General features: G+C 38.9%; 1 protein-coding gene across 1 annotated transcript in view; it reads right to left on the bottom strand.

Annotated features, from left to right (window-relative positions):
• Nucleotides 1–25,560, bottom strand: part of LOC126856442 (hemicentin-1-like) — a 28,391-nt gene extending 2,831 nt beyond the window's left edge. The window contains exons 1-8 of the mRNA XM_050604934.1: nt 24,137–25,560; nt 5,927–6,271; nt 4,229–4,543; nt 3,722–3,873; nt 3,482–3,626; nt 3,003–3,296; nt 2,227–2,616; nt 1,248–1,565 (exon numbers count right to left, since the gene is read on the bottom strand). Coding sequence (XP_050460891.1) covers nt 1,248–1,565; nt 2,227–2,616; nt 3,003–3,296; nt 3,482–3,626; nt 3,722–3,873; nt 4,229–4,543; nt 5,927–6,271; nt 24,137–24,218 — 2,041 coding nt within the window. The 5' untranslated portion in view covers nt 24,219–25,560. The remainder of the gene's footprint in view (nt 1–1,247; nt 1,566–2,226; nt 2,617–3,002; nt 3,297–3,481; nt 3,627–3,721; nt 3,874–4,228; nt 4,544–5,926; nt 6,272–24,136) is intronic.
• Nucleotides 25,561–25,843: the final 283 nt, after the last annotated feature.

Genomic DNA, 25,843 nt, shown 5'->3' with positions numbered 1-25,843 from the left:
GGGATTTTAATTCAAGGTCCGCGGATAGAAACGAAATACATGGTGAGAAGGGAAGAGAATAGAGGGGAACCTTGTAGCGCTTTCTCGAAAGCGGCGACGGATTTGTGTAATTGCGTCGAGAACCTTCGACGGAAGTTGTTGATTAGTAACATCGATGCGCAACTCGGCATCGCGCTATCATCGCAGATTAATATTTGATCGAGATCTGACGCTGTATCACACGTGCTTTCGACGACAGAAATATTACAGCGAGTCTCGATTCCGACGATTCGAAATAGATTTACTCTGCAAAATCTGACAGTCTATCGTCGCAGATAAATCGGAGATAACCAAAATAATGAAATCCATTTATCAAATATTTTAATATTTGAATAACGACGTTCTAATCGTGAAAGTAAAATGAATTATTATTTTATCATTAATATGCTACAATACGAAAAAGACGATAAATGTACAGAACGAAAAGATTAAATTTATAAAGCTGTAATGAAACAGACAGTAAATTTTGGTGTTATGTTCCTACACGACTTTTTAAAAATAAAAATTAAAAGCACAGGCGACAAGCAAAAGATTTATAATAAAGCAAAGAAAATTTAAAACAAAGCCTCTGTGAATAAAAAATATGAGAAAGGTACATTAAAATAAAAAGCAAACGCTTTTTTTTACGCGAATATTTTGAAAATAATTCAAATATGCGTGTATTTGGGACGGAAATAAACAGGAGTGCTTATATGATGTGTATAATTAACTCCATCGTGCAATTTGGTTCAATTGAGGATACAGTCGAAAATCTTCTGACGATGTAATCATTAACGCTTATTAACCCACCTCGTTATTATATCGCCTCTGATGTTAAGATTACGTAATGAAGGTACGAAGGTTAATCACGACGGGCAAACACTCTCTATCGACGTAATACAATCTACATATATTAAGGCCAATAATAATAACTCGAAATTATCCGGTAGAAAGATAGCTCAGAAGATATTCGCAGAATAAACTCAAGAGAGACATTTCGTAATCTCTAAAGACTTCATTCAGAGAACAAAATTTGTCGATAAAAGCTTATTCGTCTGCATTCCGTTCGCGGCAAACATTCGTTTAATTGACTTAATCGTTTTAAGTAATTGGCAAAAATACACGTAACATTCGATGTACCGCTGTAGCGAGATAGCGGTTCCGAATTACATTCCGGTTACAATATCGTTATAATCTGAAACGGAACTTTAAAAGATGATAAAACTCACCAGTAGTATACATTGCTACTCCTTTGAGCGTAACCGGTTCCAAGACGACGGGATCGCTTCGACCCTTGGCATTGACAGCATAAAGATGAAGCCTGTAATTCCGTCCTGGTTCTAAGCCGGGAACTTCGAAAACTGGACCGGATGAGCCGGATTTGTCGGTGTGATTCAGGTAGATGGTATTGGTATGATAAACGCTCTCCTCACTGTAGACCTCCAGCTCGTAATTAGTCAAGGGCAAACCACCATCGAATCCCTCGGAGCACCTGACGATCAGCCAGTCCGCGTCCCTCGAGTCGGTGGCTTTAAAGTCTTCGTGACCTGTTTCACATGGACGCACACATTTCGAAATTAAGCTCCGCTTCCCAGAGGAAGAATAACACACGGAATCACTAGACCTAATTACTTTCCGACGCTAGCATCGTCGCATTGGATAATAATCTCAGACTTGCGTCAAACCAGATATATATATCGAGAAAGTGTAATTAACAATTTCGATCAAGAGTATTTCATAAACTAGCTATAATAATCCTCAGTTTGTTAATGCGATCGTAAATCTAAACGAATCTCAGAGGTGATTAATAAAATGAGTTTTACTCGAGTGGCGCATGTTGTTTGTTAAAAATCAAATTAATCAAACTCTCAAAGAACGAATAAAATATAACTTTTACTAATTTAAAGAAAAAATACCGTTTAAAAAAATCTAATTTTTTTTTTAACAATCATAATTTCTTTAGAAAATACCGCATTCATTATTAAAATAATTTGGAAAAAAAAAATCTTGCTCATATAAATGCCGATAATCGATACTGAAAGACTAATTTCACGAGCATTTTCACGGCGATTGGGTCTTTCGAGGGGAGACAAGGAAACAAGCTGTTGAACGCAACAAGGGTATAAGGCGTCATCCACGATGATGGTCGGGTAATGGCGCAGTTAGCAGGTCGTTGTGAGGGTTCCCGGACCCTCCCGGCTCACTTACCCATTCGATGCGCGTAAGGTCCGGTTGATTGTAGGGCTGTGCAGTTTTGCAAGGGGTAAGGCTTTCCGGCGACAATGATCTGAAAGAGACAAGGCGTCCTCTGCTCCCCTATCTTATTTTTCGCCCAGCAGGCGACCGTGCCGTAGTCCATGTCGTTTTGCGGTGTGTAATTCACTCTGGAGCCATGCCAGTTGTCCGTGATCCGACTGAGCGGTTTGACCTGGGCGAATCTGGTGGCCGGTACGCTCATCAGTTCCCCGGAGTTGTTGAACGTCCAGTGGAAGGTTGTTGGCGGCGGTTTTGACTGTACGCCGCAGACCAGCGAGATCGTTTCGTGCTTCAGGGCGCCAACCACTTGAGTGGAAGAGCCGTCCTTGCAGATCGGTGCGTCTGAAAATACGAAGGCGCCGGCTGGTAGATTCAATTTACCGTGGGGCATGCGGGTGCCTCGATGAGAAAAATAAGAGCGGTCGTGAGTCACGCCGGCGGCTCGCGATTTTTATTCCTTATGCGGCCAACACCGATTATTGACGCGCTTCTATGTAAAAACATCATTTATCAGCGTCATAGAATATTGACAATGTCGCACGATATAAAAGTGAATTAGTAAAATTATATATAATAATAAAATAAGAAGTGTATTAATAAAATTAAAATAATGACGTATAAGAAGGATTCGAGAGATGAAATAAAAACAGGACCTTTTACGGGCAGAGCTTACTTCAGAGTCGCATGGAGTCGTAATATTGATTCAAATATAAACAAAATGTACTTACACATCACCTCGAGGGTCACCGATCTGCTAGTAGATTTCCCTTCAATGTTGACTGCCATGCAAGAATATTCCCCAGCGGAAGCTTTCGTCACTTTCTGCAGTACTAGCGATTGTCCACCGGGAAGAATAATTCCCGCAGTGGCGTTCTGATGCAACTCCTTGTTATCTTTGAACCAAAGTAGCTTATAAGCCTTCGGATTGGCTCGTACATCGCACTCAAAGTAGACATCGTCACCCTCGTTTATGTCGTTCGCCTTCAAACTGGGACCTAATTTAATGCTCACTACCGGCACATCTGAAAGCATCGAAGGTAGCGAGAAGCATCTCTCATCTCTCATTTCTTTCAATTTCATATATACGATGGTTAATATAAAATTATTGAATAACAATCAAAGATAAAAAAATAATAAAATTAAATCAAATTAATAAAATTAAGTTATTTATTTCATTTTAAGACTTTAATTTTAATTTATCACTTACAATACACCATCAGGAGCCACTTATCCTCCAAGGCACTGTTAGGTACCACGGGGTTTTCCGCCCTGCACGTCAGAAACTTTCCATCGTCTTCGATGGTCGGTACGTAACTCAGCACACTTCTCGTGACGTTCGGATTATCTGCGAACTACGAAGAACTCAGAATCTACGCCGTCGCGATGCAAATGTCATCGCTTCTCATACATCAAACAATAGTCGTCCGTTTGCGAAAGATATACTCACATTTCTTGCCATGTGTTTGACTTGATGGGCTCCTTTCCACCAGGTGATCACCGCCTCCGGTCTAGAACCCCAACTGATACATTCGATCTCATAGGTTCTTAATGCTGATAAATGCGATCGCTTATTTGTAATGTTGACTATCCGCGGTTTCACTGCAAAAAAGAATCATTTTACAGTGCGCACAAAATTTGATATAAAATATTCATCACAATATTCTATTTTCTATTTAATCAAGTCAAGTCATATATCCACATATATATTATCGAGTCACTAACTTTATAATAATAAATATTAATAAGATGAAATGACAATATGTTAATAATTAATGATAATAGCAATCAACAACAGTTTTTTCCATTTTTTTCTCTACAACAAAATTAATAGAATATAAAAAAGAAATATGTATGTATTGAAAGTTCTTTCTTAAACAAGTAGCTATTATAAAAATTACTTTATTATAGTTCTCTCATAATTATTTCTGACAATTTAATTAATATAATTACTCACAGTTTACGTCCAAAATAATTTCAGAAGTCATAGGCGATATAAGCTGACTATTGCTCGCCTTGCAAATTAGCCTCGCCCTCAGGAAATCCCTGGTAACCTTTTGTATATCCAGCCGATTTATCGTTATATCCTCAAGCTCTTGCGTGTACGAGTCGTCTAAAATCTTGCCTTCAAAATGCCACGTGACCTTTGGCGGAGGCGAGCCTCCCATCACTTCGCACAATAAGGACATCTCGCTTCCTTCGTTAAACGGTTGCGGTATTTTAGCCAGACTTCTGCTGGCGCCAGTCAATATCATCGGTTTTTTCGGCGGCACTGTGTCAGCAAATTGAATTTCGATCATAGTATTTCATTTCTGTGATATCGACGCACATAATATCGCCATATCACATTATGCGCGCGATCTCCTTGTCATTTTATCACGCGATCGATTACATTCATTATAAATCTGTACTTTGGTAAAATAATACAATAATTATACAAACGTATACCATTATTCATAAACTGATTTAAAACTATATCTGAATCTCTCTGTGTATCGGAGCAACGTTATTAAAGCGTTAGTATCGCGAAATCAGCGGATAGCGGCCCTCAATAAAATGAAAATTAACACATAATGGCCAATTCTTTGATTTTCTTTTTTCCACTAGCATCCCGATAACCGTAGATGAGATTAACACCTGTTGAACCAGTACTACTATGACGTTCAATTAATTGAAATTCGAAATCGTATTAGCTAACTGTGGAGCTACGTCGTTCTTATGACTAAACGCACAATGACTCGATACTGTTTGTTGGTGTAGTTTGCTGGAACCGATCCGTGTCTTTCAACTTTGTAACTTTGTTTTGTCTCATAGCTTTTTTTCACGTGACTTTCGTAGCCGCTGCACAGAAGCTTGAAATTAAACTATCTCCTGGATTTACTATTATATATATATATATATAAATACAAATAATACCAAATGAGTAAATCACGAGTAAATGGAAAAGTAGCCGTCCATATGCGCCGCTCAATTAAAATCTCATAAAGTAATCTGCCCACCAACGTCGCTCGATAAACCGCAATTTTGCATCGTAAAATGCGACATTCTATCACAATAACAGATAATTGGAAAAGTAAATGAATAATTAATCCCATGAGAGTTTTTGAGATCTAGACTCATTATATGCATTTCTAGATTTTGTACTTACAACATATTTTGCTATTTTAATTATTAATTATCTCATTAGTAAAATTTTAAAACACAGATAAATGATAAATATCACATAGAAATATTATATTGCAATTAATGTTTCGGAAATTATAATTATCGTATTTAATTTTTACACATTTCTTTGTTTATCAAATTTTAATAAATCATTATTATAAAATAATATTAAATTATATATATAATATATTTTAAATTTTAAATTTTTATGGAAAAATCGTATTTTACATTATAAATTTATAAATATATTAATATGTAATCTTTACATATTTTTGTATCTATCGCAAACAAACAAAAGTCATGGCGGTTTCTTTACAAATATATTATTATCTTTTTTAATTATAGATAAAAATTTAATTTAGACCTATATATATATATAATTTAAATATTTATCGAAATTATAAAATAATTTCAAAAATTTATATTCAGCGTAAATTCTCCTAGAATTAAGAAGCGTAAAAATAGATTTCCATTTTTTGTTAAAACTCACCTATGACTGTAAGATTAATCTTTTGATTCTTTGTCGGACTATTCTTGAAATCCACTCTGCATCTATACACACCACCATCTGTGGACTCCAATTGATCTATCTGCAGCTTCGCGGGCTTAACGTCCGTCTTCATAACCGCCCTTTCACCAAATACATACGGATCTGACCAAAGCTTTGGTTGAGCTATCTGTTTCCCCCGAGCATCCATCGTGTATATCGGCCCGCCGTCCCTTTCATCTTTGTACCAAAATACCATGATGACCGTCTCGTCTTTAATCGGCGGCTCGATGTCGCAGGGTATCTGAACTTTGTAACCGGCCACCGCGTTAACATTTAATATCGGCACTGAAAAAAAGTACGGGAAAACGACAGAGTTATTCTTACGAAAAGATACAAGTTATTTTGAGATTTGCTTTGTTTCATAATTTGCCGATAAATTTCTTACAGATTTTTTGTGCTCTATAGGATAATTCAAATAATCGATATTCTAATTCGGGTAAAAAACAATCTATCTCTTATCACGCTACTCAACAAATTATTATTTTTGAAAACGCTGTACAATGATATTAATTCTCAATAGTGATTAAACAATTGCAACGAATCACAGATGCCGTACACGCGACACGACAACGGAATGAACGTATTTTTAAGCAAACGGCATTGTCCCGCCGCGTCTCTGCGGCTACGCTAACCAGACCCCTGTCTGGTAACAACACGACCGTTTTCTCGACGAGACCGCAAATTTGAAGTTTTAGTAGTCACCGTTGGCGCCGATCGAGTTACTGCAAATTGGTCGAGCGTCCGGGCTAACCGAACCCGGGACGTACACACGCACACGCGCGTACACAAATGAAAACCGCGTACAAGCGGGCTCACATAGAGCGTATAGAAACAAAAGTTGTTGCACGGTACGCAGACGGGCCGCACACAACCGGGTGAACTCAATTAATCGGTCTACTTGTCGATTTATACTGGCGCTCTATGTGACGCCGTCAATCGTCGAGCGCGATTTTATTGGCTTTCATATAGTCGTGTCATCAATCGTGCTGGCGCCTAACATCTGCGCTGATCTCATTATCCTTCCCCTCTTTGACCTTAGACGTAATGAGTGCCGGGAAAATTATCTTTGAAACGGGCATCGTCGGCCAACGCCAGAGATTAATTGAGCGCGAGCGCGGCTGACATATATCGACTTTTTCTACTGTGAGAGTCAACGTCGGGCGCGTCGAGCGAGAAAAAACGTGGCTTGGCTGGCGCATAATTTGAAGTTTATCGAAAGAGTTAAATCTGCTCCGCATGATCGCGTATAAAATCGCGGCTTTATAAAAGAATTTTATTGTACAAATATTTTATTAATTATTAATCAATACAGTTTATGATTCAAGTATCATTAGCAATTATTTCTCCATATGTAATAGAATGTATCAGAACGGAATAGATATTCTCTGAGACTATTCTTATTACTGCTCCAAATAAAATCGGATTTTTAATAGAGCGTAATCGATTATTCTCTCGTGTAATGGTGACCCAAATCTCGAGCCCATCCAAGTTCCGGATGCGCTAGATGGCTCAAGCTCTGAGATTCATCACGGACAATGACAGTGTTAATGATACGATGTAATTAATGCCATGTGATGAATAGCCGTACGCATGGAGCGACTCGTTAACAACGACAACGAGCACGTGGCTCCGCTTTCGCACCTTTGCCCTTTCTCCTAATACGTGACTCTGAATATTCACATGACGGATGCGCACGCTCGCGTATCATCGTGTTAAAGTTATACGAGTGCAAAGTGTACGAAACAATTACTGCGTTATCATGAGTAAAATAAAATATATTACGCGCGCGTAAATATTTGTGCCGAAAATATAAACTACGATAAGTTTCACGGCACAACTCGGTATGCGCAAAATATCATAATTTTCCAGAGACTAAGCGGATGCGCCGAGCGCAAATTTGCAAAAATTATTGCGCCATTAAAACGACAGGTTCAATATTTAGAAACCGCGTATTTCGCGTGACGTTAATGACTACGCGGATATAATCAGTCGCAAACGCGTCAATTAAGAGTTACGAAAGATAGGATCGAATTAATACCGTAATTATAAAACGTTAATCGCATCGGCGAGTCCTATTACATCGTTAAATCTTCTCATAAACCCCGTTGATGATTTAGACAATGAACCGTATCGATAGACTCGGCGTGTACATACACGCGAACGACGCTTATGTATGCCGTACACGTATACCTACGTGTACGTCGTGCGATGTGATCGTACTCTCGCACGCGCGTATCACGTTTACTCGAGAGAACGTGGCAAATATCCGTTTCTCCGCTAACGCGAAACACATACGTATCCGCGGATCCCAGAGTAATTATTCAAAGCAAACACGAGCACTGTCGTAGATCGGTAATACATCGCATTACTCGCGCCGTGTATACACGGGATCGGTGCATACGGATTTAAACATGCTGCGAGGAGCGGATGCGAAGTAGCGGATGCGCGGATTGGCGAACGGATCAACATTGTTGACGCCGGCTCCCCCGATTTAATAGGTAATTAATAATTTACACGATCGTTGAAATTGTCACCATTGATGTTGCGACCTCTCGCATTATCATCTTTTGCGCAAAGTCGTTTCAGTAAAAAAAAATTAAACGCCCTCGTGTATAAAACAAAATATAAGAAAGATAAAAGAGATCTTGTATTTCTCACAAAATATCAAGTTATTTTGAGTTCTCTTTTTATGAATTTGGACATATTATGATACAATTTTTCGCCAACTATTTTCTAGCACGCAAATTCAATTTGCATCGCGACCACTCACCAAATTGATAGTACGAGCCTTGTAATTTGATCAAAGCACCGCCTGTAAACATTGCGGATGCGCAAATGTAAAAGCGACTTCTTCCCTGTAGATTCAGGCGTCGCTGGCAAACCGACGACTTCGCAAACATACAGAAGGTAGAATCCAACACACCGGCAAGCGACAACAAGAAAGTAGGTAGATAGCGATTCGAAGATGTACTGGCGAGAAGTCCCGGAAATTGTATTTCGCATATTTTCATACATTCGTACGGAATATGGGAGAACGGAGCAACCAGATAGAATAGAATTTTCTACGTACAATACGTAAAATTTCGAGCAATATTCTCGGCGCCGATAAAAATAGAAGGACCAACGTCTTACATACGGTAGGAATCGAGGAAAGAGCTAAGACTATTAATCATCCACTAATCGCGTATCCTTGTGTGCTCATGTGCGAATTCATAAAAAACATATGATCGGTACTTTCGCGTATATCGCGAATATCGCGCCATCGTGCAAACACAAAGCGGAACTTTTCTACCAAGATAAATAATGCACTGGGGAAACTTTGACAAAATGCTCTTTACTTACTTTCTCAACCGTCACAAGAAAGAGAAAAGATCGGGAACAGGATATTGAACGAATATTCCATTTCTCGATAGCCAGAATCATTGGTTATCGTTTTTCTTTTTTTTTGAATATACCATCAACTTGACCTAGTTTTTGTAGTGCAAGTATAATATACAAATTTTAATGCAAAGAAAAGAATGTGAAAACGTTTAGATTATAATTAAAATTAATCAAACAAGTCAAGCCATAAATTTGACATTTGTCTCACGATTTGATCGATTTTCTCGAAAGAATAAATTATCAAACTTTCAGAGTTTGGGCTCTTATAAATTGTAGACTTTCCTAATAATGATCTCATTTGTCGTAGCAATTAAATATCCCCTAAGGACACAAATAATTTTCTGTACATTTCTCCATTCACAACTTTAGCGGAAAAACGAATTTATCGCCATTTGTGGGCGTTCTAATAAACGATGTGATCTCTCATTAAAAAAAAAAAATATAAATTTTGCTTATTCATAGCGATTATTATTTCCGCCAGCCTGTTTAACGTCAGTAATTCGTTCGGAGTTGCGCGTGTAAACATCGACGATGTGCAAACGTGGTACCGGCTCCTTTACCGCCGCATCCCGGAAAACGGCGTCACGCCGCTCCCGAAACCGCCGACTGAACAAACACGCGCTGGTATGACGAAGAAGGCAGACCGAGGAGCGAAAGTAAGAGAGAGACACAGGCGGATGTACATACAGGGAAAACAGAGTAGGTAAACCAGAGTAGGTAAACTAAAGTCAGACCTGGTGGGAGAAAATTAGACGGAAGTAGATGAAGCGATAGAAAGAAAGAGGATATGTGAAAATAGAACGAATAGGCGCGTATCAGTAATGCGAGAGAACCAATCTGTGGTAAATTATTTAACAAGTCCGAAGTGCGCGGATATGGCGAACGCGGAAACCAATGGCGGTTTGTGTACCTTTAGTCACTAGCCTCGATGTTTATCATGCGCTAGTTACAATAATGACAATGGTAAAAGGGAAAAGGCAACATATGTAGTGTACATGTGTGTGCGACAAAATTTGCTGTATAATTGGTACATTGTATATGTGTGTGAAAATAACGAAAAAAGTAACTTTAGCTGAAGAACGTTAGGTTTAATCGGGAAAGGAAACAGAGCGATTCATGATATTGCATTTTGATAGCTCGACCGTATTTGGAAGAGCGAGAAATTCTTGAAATTCTTGTAATTGCCGTTATTAAAATACCTAGCGTTTTGCGACTTCGTGCAAAACGCAACACTTCAATAAAGTCCCTTCACGAGCCCACGTTTTTCGTCTAATAAAATCAAATTGCATCCGGCGAACTCATAATCCGAATGCAAGATATTCCGGAATAACGTGCTTTGATTGTGCTACCGTTTGATAAGTTTCAAGAATACGAGCTGAAAAGGAAATGAAAATTTGCATTTTGTATATTTTCTTTTATCCAATCAGATGGTTCTCTTTAATTCAAACGTATGGCAAAAAATAATTCAACGTTTGTCAAAATATAACGAGATGATATAATGTATTCCATTTTTCTCAGTCGCCTCGACCTCGATGTTTAATGCTTCGCACGCCGTTTGTGCTCAAAGTTGCCCCGTTATGACACAATATTGAATTTTACGGTGAATCAAGTGCGCAACTTTTTTTCCTCGCTTCACCAGGCCATATATAACGTGTACTACAACGATGTGCATCGCGTTTCCAACTTTAGTCCAAAAGACATATATATCTCTTTATACTTTAATATACGGCTAGTAATGTTTCGTATTGTGAGCACCGCAACTCTGTCGCCAAAGTAACAAAAAAACATCGTGTTATAAAGATTCATACTACTTGCTGAAAAGAAATAGAATAGATGCATTTTATTACCCTCTAAAGAATATATTTTTCTAAGTAAAAGAAAAAAGTTTGTAACTTCACCATAATTTTTTACATTAGAGTTATTTTTTTTTTATACTCACTTGATCGAAGCACACAAATTATTTTGCTCGCAAATAGTCGAATCGGCTGTGATAATTAATTAAATATTAAATAAATATGTTAGATCGAGATTTTCTTTCGCTATATCATATTATTAAATTTAAGTGAATCTTTGCGACGCAAATATATCTCGTCGAATCTCTATCGTGATTCTAAATAATTAATTCGGCCATAATATCTTCCCTGAAAACAATATTTAATAATTAAAGTTGGAGACAGTAATACCTTCGTCAACATTCTTGAGTGACTAAAACGTACACTAAAAAGAAAACGTTGTAAGAACGCATTCACGTCAATCTAATACAACAGCTAAATGATATGTCCTGGATGTTTAGGACTTCTTTCACGAACCAATATCCAAATATTATATTCTCTGCATTTACGATCAAGTATGTGCTCGAGATATTGCATTTTCCCTTATGTAATAGCGTAACAAAAGAGAGACAGCGGATAGAGACGTAAAGGTGATAAAAGATGACTGACAGAGGCAGTTATCGATTTAAACAGAGCAGGACATAGCAGTGACGATCGTCAAATCAAATACGATAAAGTGGATCGTCGAGTAATTACGATAAATTATTGTGCATGATGAACGTGCAAAATTAGGCGCGTACTTGTTGCGAGACAAGATGCAACGATATATTTTGACGTTTTTACAAATCAAATTATAGTGCAGTTACTGACATATCTCACTGACATGCACGTGCATCGTTAACGTGATGCTTTCACCGCGGAGGCAATTACGTTTTGCTCGCTTCTGAAAATTTGGTGCGCCGGCGTAATCCCTGAAATTACATGCCACGAAACGGTAGCGACGTTGTCTTCGTTAGAAATAATCCATCGTATTGCACATGGAAGGCTAGTACGATATACCGGACTCGAATTGTCAATTCCAGTCATACACGTTGCCTTTACATTCGACATTATACACAGCTGTTGCATACACTGAAGCTATGTTTGTCCAATGTGATAGCCACGGAACCGTTGAAACAAAGCATATATGTTTTATACACACTTGAATACGATCACCTTTTCATTTATCTTGTGATGAAAAAATTGCAATTTTTGTTTAAGAACGGAAGCTCGTTGCGCGTATAACGAATACAAAAAATAATAAAATTTTTAATTTTTCATTCATAAAAATTTGACCTGTGTACTGCATGTATGTATAAATTCAAATGTAAACATTGAACAATTTCTATGAAATATTGAACGTAAAATATATTTGCATTTACAATAATAACGCGATTCCTCTCTATACTGATAATTTCAATAAAAAACCGATGTTTATCCACGCATGTGTTTACATTCTAACATATCACGCTTGATGCATTAACACATGTATAATGGAAGAATAAAAAAAAAAGAATAAAAACAGGAGAGAAACGGAAGGAAGAATAAATTGGAGAGACAAAATATTGCAAGAAATACGAGTGGAAATATGCAATGTGCAAAGCGGTAGAAAGCGACACGAGAGAGAAGCATCGAAAGACGAGCAGAGCGGATTATTATGTGCGATATAGCATATGTATGAGGAGCGGGGGAGGGGGGGGAGGGGAAGAGAAAGAAATAACTCCTTGGAGCAGGTGCGACAAAACCGGTCGCATCTTCGTCCGCTGCGCTGTATTTACTCGCCTTCAGATAGGCAGTAACCTTTTCGTTTACCAGGTATTCGAGTTTCATCGAGCACATGGTTATTTCTTTACGAAAGCAAGGAGACAAAAAAGAAATTCTCGCTGAGTATCGTTGAAAATAAACTGGAAAGAAAGTGTTGCTAACCGCAGTGAAAATTTGCGTTATCGTACGATTATCGTGTAAGAGAGGAATGAATATCTCGTTTATACAAATGTACATTCAACTTTTGAACTACTTATCACCACTTTCAACGACGTTAATGTAAGTTAATTGTAATTTAATCGTCTTCTCCCGATAATACCATAATTAAATTAAAATTAAAGTTAACTGATGAAGCCGGCTATAAGCGACCTATAGAATAGTATCTTGCTTAAAATAGTTTTACTCATATAGTTTCAAACTTAAGCTATTTCATGTAAGATTCTATACGGAATAATATAAGTCGCACCTGTCATCGAGGTTAAAGAATGAGGCAAAGAAAATCCAATAAAACCTAGATGCCCCTTCGTTGCATAATGGGGAGAGAATCAGATAGAAGCGAGTGCCTCCTTTCTCTCGCGAACAAAGGAGATTGTCGCGAAGGAATGTAACGGGTGTACAATTGTTTCGAAGATATATCCCTCGGATCTTAGCAATTCGAGTCGGCCGGAAAGGAATCGTGCTACTTTCGTAGGATCGATGCCAGCGACGCAGTGTTCCCCTTCCGAAAGACTGTGTTGGTGACCGCGTAGAAGCGTATAAAGATACGGGCATTAGAGGGCAACCCGATGGCTGGCCGTCCGTTCAAATGAATCCAGATCCGCGGGATAAAATGGAAGAAAGCGAGGAGATTTCTACGTCTCGCTTCTGCCAGTCCCTTGCCATCTCTCGCGGTCGCGCTTTCGCGAAATCGCGCCGTCACTTTCCTCTACCATCTCTCTCACCTTCTCTATCTATGTTTGCCATGTTCGCTTTTTCTTTCTTTTTCTTTTCTTTCTCCCTTAAGACTTCAACCTTCAACGTCACTCTCTCCGTGTGAATTTCTTTTCTAGTTCAACGTTTCCAAGACAATCAGCAGTCCGCGGACAATTGCGCGAGCCAATCAGTTTCGCATTGAGTTCTGGGACTTTCTCTTTCCCATTGATCGCACCTTTGGATATGTGAAAAAAGGCGAAATAGACGAAGAACAAAATAAAGAAATTCCAACGAGATCCTTTTGGAAAGCGACTTTTTCCGAGTCACGTTTAGTGTTTTGCGGAGAGGAACGGATCATGAAGAAACGGAAAATGGGGAATGAAATAGGAAAATTAATAAGAGACAACCGAGATCGCGTGGGATTGCGAATAACGACATACGGAGGACACGAATCGTCGCTGAGAAATATTTCAACCGCAATTTCACGTGACGGTGATCGCATTAGCAGAGGCGGCCGCCGCATTAGTCCGACAGAGAATTATCGAGGCCGGCATGGCGGCAGCACGAGAGTCTTAACTTTCCTTTGTGGAATATTTTTCATTGCGATTATGCGATTGTTTGTGTATTGGATGGCGATCTACGCAGGGTGATATTTCGCTCGTGAGAAACGCATTAGCCGCGTCGCGACATTTGCCACGAACGAGAAAACGTGGGGAACACGATCTGTAATCTATGGATTATACGCGATTCAAATGAAATTGCTCTATATCTCCGATGAAAAGGATCGCCAGCAATGGAAATGGTATCTCCTCTCGTACAGCGCACTGATTGCCTATTAACCTTCGCCAACAATTTTATTCAAACACCTGTTCGCCGATCTAGACGACGGGGGTAATTAGATGAACGTGCGTTCAACGTGGTGATCGACGATTATTTATGCTATCGTCAAGACGAGCGGATAAAAAAAAAAACATCCATTTGCAGCCATTAGTTCAAGAAAATCAACCAGATTGCGATCTCCTGCACGCTTTTTTCTCGACGATCCGCAGAGATAATCAGTCCGAATCCGCGCTCTTAGATGCGAATCTATCCACGTTTCCTATCGCTTTTATCCGGAAAAAGACAGGAAAAAAAGATTTCTTCTCGACTAGAGCGACTTTATCGCTCGAGCGGCCACGCGTTGGAATTCAGGAGCTTCCAAATAACTCGGGGCGAGATTATGATCAAAGAGGTTCGCCCCTGCGCGAGGTCTCGTTTAAAGAACTTTCGGGTTCGGCGGGAGAGGAGTTTTACGGGAATTACGACTTAGTAAGTCGTAATTTGCGCTTTGTAAGTAAGTAACGGCTCTTGGAGGTCGGGATTGGTGGGGGAGAGGGGATAGAAATCGCGGAAATGTAATTTGCCGCCAACGTTCGCAGAAAGACTTAAGATCTCGCAGCTGCTCCCGATGAATTCGCGCGTATGATATCGCCTCGCTTACGAGGCAAACCCGCCGATAAATGCAAAGCAATAATGACGTCACGTGCACAAGGTGGGTTCATAAGGTCGAGAGCTTCTTGCTTTCCCCCTATCTTTCGTCGCTATTGCTTCGCTTTTTGTCGGAAACAGCGTCGGAGCGCGCCACGCCCGCTTATCGCATATATTCCTTTATTACGTCTCTCTGTCTCCTTCACGAATCTCGAACGGTGTATATGTATATATATGTTTTTGTTAGAGACTTTCTTTTCTCTATTAGCTCTCTGTATCATATATATATTATACGCCTGCATGAGACAAAATTATATTTGTACGCAGTGTGCGATTTAACTTTTAATTAGTTGGCAGAGTATGAGTATTTTATCGTGACCGATGGGTTTGCAAATTTTATTTTTTTAATTCATATCATATTCTATCGTTAAGCGAGAAAAAAAAAATTATGATTACGGTGTTCAGGAAAAAGTTGCAAGTTTCGTAACGTCACGATGGAGAGAGAAGCTACAATACGACTAAACATTTACAAGGATCGATTCATTTAATCAAAGGGGCTGCTATTTGGCGTACAGCCAAATAGAAAAGGCATGAAATGCCGACGTAACCCTCGACTATACTTCTCTAGAAAGAGAAGAGACAAGACTTTAATAATTCATCAAGATTCCTATGTAAAATTACCGCTGTTAGTATTGAATAAATTTCACCGACTGCGCTGCGGCATTGTAACGTCGCCATCGTTCTCTGCATTATTCTAATTAGTTATAGAATGTATACTCGGTACGTGCATAACGTAGCGTAAATAATTGAAAACACGGAGAGCGAGGCGTTTTATGCAGATACTGTGGGACGTGCCCGCACCACCGGCTCGATTATTTTCGACGATTAACGTAGTCGACAAATACGTCGCATGTAATATTTAATATCAGTAATGTCGAAATTGTCCCTCGCGCATCCAGCGCAAAAGGAGGTAAAGTCTCTCGCGCGCATCGAGAGAACGCGTAAATAAATGAAACGATTATTGTTCGTCGCTCTCTCTTTGAAATCTACGAGCTCTTGCGCTCATTATTATTACTGGGGAGCTCCCGTTTAAAACAATGAGGGTTGGAGGACAAATCGCTTATTGTACATGTAAATCTCCACGCTTCGTTGAGCGATATTATAGACGGGCAAATAAATAATAAATAAAAAAATTAATCCGGCGTACGGCATGTCAGATAATCAATAGTCGAAGTGGAAATATCGCGAGGGGAAAGTCAATGGGCGCTACCGTTATATCGCACGGTTTTCGTGTGATTCTCGTTTCACGTACCGCAACGAAATATCGGCTTGCGCAACGATTTCTCATCGGAGGAATAGGTAATCAACGCATCGGGGAAAAACTTTGGAAGATTGCATCCGTAACAATGTCAGAGCATTGTGTTTGCATCCAACGCCATTTGATTTATTAAAGTCGAAATGAAATCAAGTCGGTGAATGACAAACATCGACGCAACGCGCGTATATATAACGATATGCAATATTGTTACATATCTAAATGCAAATTTGTCTACTTAGTTTAATTACTAATTGCAAGATACTCTTGGATGAATGCATTAATGCACTTATATGTGATATCGCTCTTCAATGTGAATGTCGTAAATACAAACTTGAATAAAATCTTAATTTGACGTAAAAATCGATAATATTAATTTTACTTAATAATTATTAAATTACAAAAAAAAAAATCTTTATAATGTTCTAATTAGAAAAACCAGTAGAAAGTAAGTCTCTAAAAATTAAGTTTCTTACATTTTTTATTACGTTTTTTCAACGAAAAGCCCCATCGCCAGGAAAGAACCGCGGCAAAGTAGCGCATTAGTCACTGCTCGTTGAAGCTCGCGAAAAATTTTCGTCGGGAGGTTCCCCGCTGCTAACAGGAAGTTTGACCGATCAGCCAGCTAGCCAACCAGCCAACCAACCGGCTACGGTTGTTCGTTAGCCCGCCAGGACTTTGAAATACCGCGGTTTCCTGTTTTTCTCACGCTACACATATCGCCTGGCCGCGCCGACTTATTTCGCGTACCGACCAAACATTGTACACTGCACAATTGTGGAAATAGTTTCCGCGGTGTTTCTCCTCTCGTTTCTCGTTTCTATTTTTTTTTTTTTTGTATTCCCTTCTTTTATTCACTTTTTCCTCCCCACCCAGGCGGCTATCGCCTCTCGCTTTTCAAGGCCGGATATTCTTCTCTTACGACCGAGTCATCCAGCAGCTCTCGAGCTCGTTCCCTCTTTCTCGTTTTCCCATCGTTGCTGGCTTTTCCTTTCTTTTCCGGCGCTACCGACCGAAGCCGCCGCGGAGCCGCCATTTACGCGAACATCCTCGATAATAAATCCCATCGAGTGATTTACGAAGTATTTTCCTCATCTCTCTCCCGCGAGTATCCGCGAACCGCCTTCGGGACGCCGTACAGCTTGAAAATTAATAACGCTGACGGCGAAATAGGCGCTTTAACGAGGCTTTTATGATCCTGCGATTGCGAAATTAAATGTTGCGATTTCGACGATATATAATCAACAGCTCGTCAATTATTTTAATACATCGACTCGTTTGTTCCTTTATTCCTTCTAAATTTTCAAAACACATGTATTTGCAGCCAAGAATGTCATTGCACATTTTAAATTATTCATAACAATTAGCATAACTGTGATATCAATCTCTCTCTCTCTCTCTCTCTATATATATAGATATATGGAAATATGCTACGATATCTAATAATTTTAATAATTAATATCATACAATTTATATATCGTCGATTTAAAAGAAAGAGAAATTTTATAGGAAAAGATTATTTTATCAGATGTACACAAAATTTGCAAGGCTAAAATCCATAGAGCGAAAAGACTTTCTCTAACAGAAAGTTACTTATCAAATGTGAAATATGACTTAATGTTATTGACATATCCGGATCACATCATAGAAGAAAATAGAAACAAGGGGAGGGATTAATATCATGCATGCGCTTTTTGTTAAATGTCGTTACAAAATGCAAGCAGTAATATGCGAGGCGGAAAATGACGTCGTCTGGCTTTTACGAGCCGGATGCGAGAAAATCGTGATATCAAGGAAGATGACATGATCCTGCATTACAAATAGAAGCCGTTCTGACATTGGTGCGCAAGAGACATAAGCGCAATGGCACGGAAACGAGAAGCTGCAACACGCGACGCGCAGAGCTTCGATGCGGCAAAACTCGTTGAACGATAGAACTTCCGATAGCCAAAACTTTTATTAAAAATTGCCATCGTACATTTTGCAATGTCTCTACATAATATCAATATCGAAATAATTTTTCATAAGCCTTTTATTTTCACAAATCTAAATTATTGAATTTTTTTACAAGCTGTACTCGTCGTGCTTTTTTCCGACCATAATAAAAATGTTTATCGCAGTAGAAAAATAATTTTATGTTGCATTATAATTCTATATTAAAAGAGATTAATAAAAAAATTAAAGTTTTAATGTTAAGACGCTTAGTATTGTAAATATTAAACTTGAAGCAATCAGTTATTTCTTCTAATTTTTATTTTAATAATATTTTTGTTTATTTAAACATAATTTATTATGATTTCTCGATTCTTTAATATTCAAGTAATTTAATTATAAAATAAATTTCACAAGATAATTTTTATTCGCAAAAATGCAGCTTGCTTTTAATCACACTTAATTCAAGCCCTCCATTTCAACATATATTTTCTCTCAAAGAAAATTGACTAAATTTTACAAAGAATTTGTAATTGAATTTTATCGGATACATTGCAGAACAACTTTGTATAAGCGTGACAAATGAATTGGTGACGACGCTTTAAATAACTCCGACATGCTTCTAACTCAATATATTCAGCGCAAAGCGCACAATTGTTATGTAACGCCGTATATATTTTATTCTGTGCAATTCGCACAGTAAAATCACAGGCAGTAAAATCGCGCTCCAAACAAAAAGTGAAAAAAAAAAAAAAAACAGAGGAGTGAAGGGAGAACAATACGGTATAGTAAAAATACGCCTCTCTCGACCGGCGTCACGTTCTAACTGCAATCGCGTCGCGCCTTCCCCGAATAGGGCGAACGTGTGCGCCGCCGGGTATACATGTAAACCCGAGCAAGGCGTCGTCGTTGCGCCCGGATGCACTAACCACGCGAAACTTCCGGTTATCTGGAGTCACCGATCGTTACCATGCATTTCGCAGCGGACGTTGAAGGCCATTTTTTTTGTTTTTTTCCTCTCTCTCTCTCTCTCTCTCTCTCTTTGTATCTCTTTCCATCTCTCTTCCCCGTAACCCGCGGCGACATAGACGTGGATGACATCCCGACGGAGGGACGACCGACTGCGCTTTCTCGATTCCCATGGCGCTCTCGTTCTCTTTACGCAGTCGCCGCCAGCAGTAATTGCAGTTTCTTTTTATTTCGAGCCCGCGCGCAACATCCGCGGAATACTACCGCTTTTTATCCGTGCTTTATAAACTTCCCTTCTCCCCTCTTCTCTCCCAGCGTTTTCTTATAGCTCGATATGAAGCTCGAGCCGGTGGTTGGGTTGCGGTACAAACCCCGGGAAAAGAATTTTAAGTTTCCATTCATCCAAGTTGCACTTTCGTAGAATTTCAATATTTTCACCCGTAATGGACCGTTACTGTACGCACATTACGCTCCATTACGAGCATGCGGTTTTACCACAAGAAGATCTGTAGGCGCATTTGACGCGTCGAATCGCGATTGTAGATATCGATGGTTCTTAAGAACCACTATTTGCTACGATTTTCAAACATACCGAATATTCTTGTTTCAAATGATTATTTCGAAAACTCATACATATGCGTTTCTTGACAACATGAAAAATCAATTATGAATTTATCAGAAAACATATTTAAAAATAAATAAAAAGAAAAGAGTCGAAGTGAAAATCGCATGGACGTTGTATTTTTTAACTGTCGCATGCAATCAAAATTTATTTTAAAATTGGTTAAATAATTATCCGGCCATCTTGGTAATTCATGAAAAAACTTTTCACAAAGGGATCTTACAAAAAATTCATTTCGCTTCATTCGATGTGCACATGCATGACAGCGAATCTACTTGCGTGTCGTGATACGTAATATGGTTTTTACATCTTTTTGAATACTTTCGGTACTGATTCGCATTTATAACCATAACATATGAAACAAACAAAAAATTAATAACTTTGCGATTTAATGGCATCGGAACTTACATACAAGTCTTTAGATGGATATATGTGCTATAAAATATTTACTCATTATACATATTTTTCTAAGATAATGAATCAAAATTTACCTTTTATCTATATTTTAATATATTTTTCATTTATAAAATATTTTCATTTATAAAATATTTTGTCTAGAACGATCAAAATTGTCAAAGATAATTGCGTTAGCAACATTTTTTCAAAAATTTTTTAATATCTTTGGTGTATAAAAAACTCATTTTAAATATATCTATTTTAATATTTACACACACTGAAACACTTTTCAACTATTAATCCACTTTTCAACTATTAACCTTTTGCTATTCATTAAGCAATGCAATACGTACGTATATGTACATGTAATTACATATGCGATTCAGAGTTCGCGTACTTTCATAATTTATATTACTGTCAGTAATATAAAGTGTAAAGTCACCTGCTATACTACTGCAAATGAATGGCGCGTGTTTGCGATGCCTCCGATCGTATCTATCCCGTTTAATGATCGAATAAAAATTTAATGCTTTACATACCATGACAATTGTAAGTAGATAAGGTAACATTACTTTACGAATGTTCTATGCAATTATATTAATTTTACAATTGTGCTACTTTACGATATAATCGGCGTTTAAACCGTGACAAGGACGCTACGATATATGCGACGACGTATAACTGACGTATCGAGATCGAACAAAGAAAGCTAAGTCATCATTAAGAACTCGTTTGGTTGTATCATCTTTTATTTCTATCTGTTTATTTATTCAACAGATAACTTGGGGAAATGACCAATTTAAATAAAACTGAAAGATATATGAGTGACATTTTTAAAGATGTATGATAATAAAATGTTATCTTATTGCATAACACAGATGAAAGGATTTAAAAAAAATTTAAAAAGTAAATGCAAAAGCTGGCGCAGTACAGTAGAAATAAATTGACGAGAATCTCGATACATAGAATTGTATAAAACAATCGAAGTCATGAATTCTACAACTCTGCACGAGGTACGCTTTTCAATGTTGTATGAGTTGTAGGTATTTTTTTTTTTTATTTCTGAGCATTTGTTTCAGAGCGCGTGTGCTTCTACACAAATTCTTCGATGCGAGAAGTTGCAATACACATGTATAAAATAATGTTATTTCTCGCTATATATATATTTCCTTATTTTCCTTTCTCTTACAAGTCACGTTGTGTCTGTCTTCCTCTTTATCTCCCCTTGCAGCATTCAATTCCGGACGGAACAACAAATTTCCAAACAATGCGCCCAAATTTTCAACGTACATGACATTACACATCTGTGTGCGCGCGTTACACGCAAAGGGGGAGGGGAGGAAATGTCCATCGCGCTAGTTCCTGATATACACGGAAATTCGTGTGCAGTGACAGGGGGAGGGGGGAGGAGGAGGAGGAGGAGGATGCGATAGGGAAGGGTGCATACAGCGGCTTTGATTTTCAGTCCACGATACGCTACTGCCAATTATTCGGCGTACACGTTGGCCCATTGTGAATCTGTCGAGAGACGGCGGTCGATTACTGCATCCGAAGTGGAGCCGTTATGTCAATTTGCATAATGCATCGATTAAATAAACGGGTTGCGCGGTCCTGTCCGATGTCGTAGAGCACGAATGGTGTGGCGGAGGGTCGCGTCCGCGCCGCCGTCCGCAAAACAACTATTGACAGGTCGGCGAATTCTCGACGCCGTTCACGTCCCGTGCGTACGTCAAAATTAATGCACGCCCGCACGTCCTCCCTCTCCCTATCCCCTTTTTCCCTTTCTCCTCTTCTCACTCGCACTCTCGTCCTTTTTTACGACCGCGCTTCTCCGCACGATACGCAAGGTAGCGATTATGTGATTGTCGCCGTGTCATTACATAGTGTGACGGTCGCGTGCCCCGACTCTTGTCCTTCGCGATTAATTAGAAACGTAATCACGTCGCGCCTGAAATTTCTCTCTTTATCCTTTTATGCGCGCGCTATAAATCAGAACGCGTCATTTGTCGGCCATTTCGCGCATCGGTCCGTATAACGCCGAAATACACGGATTACACCGAATAAATTCTCGTCTTGCTCGATTTAGTTTCGCGTTTAATGCGCTATTTGTCCAAGCCGCTGTTGCATGATAATTGCGGCACGACCCGGCGACATGTTCCGTCGATGCAATAATTCCAGACGGCATTGGCAAACCGTCGCAAATCGTACAATTATTGTTCGCCCATTTTATTGGCATGTACACGGTGAATACGTATAGTCTATACATATTCTAGTCTATACATTTCGAGAAATCTATACAATAATAATGAAGTGATATTTTTTCCATGTCAAATATATAAAGACAATATCTTTTTTAAGCAAAAAAGTTTAATAACTTAAACTTTATATTGTTTAAAAATATTGTATCCAAAAGTAAATAAATTAGAAATAGTAATTTATTTTTTTTTCATCTTTAGTTAACTGATTAATTAATCGCTATTTCTGGCCTATTTTTCATTTATCACAAAATATCACTGCAATACTTTTTTAGAGACGCAGTCACGAAACAATCGCTGCAACTAACTTTGTTAATTAATTTAATTATTGCCGTTTATTCAAGCGCTTATAGTACTTGTCAATGTTCTGTGAGCTCGACTACTGGACCGGAATCGGAGTTGACAGTGATGAAGAGAAAGTGTTTTATCTGTCATGCAATTGTAGGCGTCCTATAACAGCATTTATTTCAATATATTCTCGTGTTATCTGGCGTTGAACATGAAACATTTACTCAAACAATAACTAATAAAATTTTTACATACATGTATTTTAGATACTTATATATATATTTTTTAAATACTTATAAAATCTTTCAAATTTTTTCAATGAAAATTAAATTTGTCATCAAGTAATCTTATCCATCGACAACTTTCTTGAATTAATAATTAATTAACAAATTTTATTTTTTGTCACTAAATATTTAAAAAATTTTAAATACTCCAATTAGAAACTCAATGCTATTTTTTAAACAAACATTTAATTGTAAAACTTTTCAAAAACAGTTCTAAAATCAAAGTCGGCTCTTACAAATAAAAGTCGACGTTAACGTTTCGTGCTAGAAGAGAAGAATCATCTATCATTCGTGGAACTACACCATTATATCACCTGGCATATCTACTAGTTCATTACTCTACGTTGCGATATAAAAATCGATACAAGCATCGATATAAACGATCCTAATGCAGGCGCATAAATATTTTCACTATGTTGAAAGCAGGAAAATATTGCAAGCGTAAACATTTTCTCTCCGCTGCCTCCGAAGAGCAACGTAGATACTTAGCCTTAAACGTGCCGGTGTATATAACCGATAACGGAACTTTGGAGAAACATAAACTAAAAGAAAAAACCTTATAATACAAGAATAAAAGTATCTTTTCCCCGATCCAAACCAATTATTTGTTTCTCCCATTAGTGGACGCAAACGAAGGGGCGAAATAAACTTCTCCACTCTTTTCTCCCTCCCTCCTTTTTTTTTTCCTTTTGCAATTACATATTATTCTTTATTCCTTTCTGCAAAGAAACCTCCAAGTTTTTCATTCACTTACGTGGCTCGTCGACGTCGCCGAGCAGAACTTCCGCTACGACAAACCGGGCCAGCAAGCTCATCAGCAGAAGCATCCTCTTCATTGTAAGCGAAACGAATCCTTGCTCTTGCAGCCCCTCGTGCAGATATCGTCCTCCTTGAATCCCGTGCTTAAGTGGATGCCCAACTCGGCTTGATAAGTTTCAATAAGACGGATCTTCGAAGAGATTCGTCAAGTCGCGCGGAATGTCGATTTTAACAGAGGCATTTTCTCGCGAAACGTGGAAGACGTGGATCCGTCGTCATCGATCTAATTCAGTTCTTCGAGCGGTCGATTTTTATGAGAAACGATCTCCGATAAACCGTCCGGTATACACTTTTAACAATAACTAGCGATGAAGATGAGAGTACGACCTGACTGCGCTTTAAGAGAAGGCTTAAGTGCAGTTCACGGAGCACGCAAAGTATCTTCCCTACCTAGGTAGACTCTCGACGTAAAACTGAGGATTATAAGTAAGTCGCGTAAAACTCCTTAAGGGCTCCGCGCGATTACGCGCGTTATTTATGTACGCAGACTTCAACGTCGTCTCTAATGGGGTTACTCGATCGAATAATTGTACATACTCCGCATATACACAGTCTATTGACGTTTACTTCATACACCACTAAGTCTCACACGCGCGAACGACTCGTTCTGCTCCTTCGTCATCGTCCCACAATAATGACGTAATGATGTTTTCGAGAAACGTGAGACGGAAAAATCGATAAATGTTAGATAGACTTCGTTTGCTGTATTGCACGATAACATCGAGTGTTAAAAGGTGCCGTTAGGGATTCCTACCGTCGTATTTTATGCATGGAAACATTTTCACTTCGATATTATCGTTTATTTTTTCTGTCATGCATCTTTCATCCTCCGCAAAATTTACACCCTTTTTAACAATTATAACTGCGCGCAATTATTCTGATTGCAGTATTCTGATAATAAAAAAATTTTCATAGAAAACATCAAAGCGTTTGCATCTCCAATTATTCGTCTCGATCGAATAGATTTATTAATTCGACGAGATTTCAGATATAGATGAAGATTATCGATTGCTCCAGAGACGAATCATTTTTCGTTGCTTATAATATTTATTCATTCACAAAAATACGTTTTGTCTCTTTGGGAAAGTGCTTTTTTGCCACGTGATTCCATTACCAGATCATACTTTGATCAGCAGACGACGGTGTCAAACTCTTCGTGCCAAGTTTCTTCCGGAATGCGTACAATATGGAGGTGGTACGTCTCTTCGCTGTCAAGAAACTCACTCACACAATTACACTTGTCACTGTAAATCGCGATGTATTCGATCACCCGCGCGCGTTAAGGGACCAACGATCGGATCCGATCGGAATCATGGCTGTCGATAATGATGTGATCCAACCGATCTTTCGAGATACGCGAACCCCTGCCAGAGATGGAAGGCGCGCTCACTGCTGCGTTGCGGCAGGCCTACTGACGGGGCTGATGGTGCTTTCGGTTTGCCTCGGCGCGACTCGTGCAAGTTCGTCACCCTCCGGCGCGGCGGCCGCTTAAAGCGCCCGCCGATCACTTTTCGTCCCCGTCATTCCCGCGCCCGGCTACGTCCTACTCTGTACTACTACATCGCCCGCACCCCCGGACGCTCCGCGAAATCGGCGAACGTTAGAAAACGACCGTTCTGTCGCTGAAAATGCTGAGACCGCG

The sequence above is a fragment of the Cataglyphis hispanica genome, chromosome 18 (assembly GCF_021464435.1).
Source record: "Cataglyphis hispanica isolate Lineage 1 chromosome 18, ULB_Chis1_1.0, whole genome shotgun sequence".
Taxonomy (NCBI): Eukaryota; Metazoa; Arthropoda; class Insecta; order Hymenoptera; family Formicidae; genus Cataglyphis; species Cataglyphis hispanica.
The sequence above is the reverse complement of the archived record's forward strand: the minus strand, read 5'-3'. Positions and strand labels throughout refer to the sequence as shown.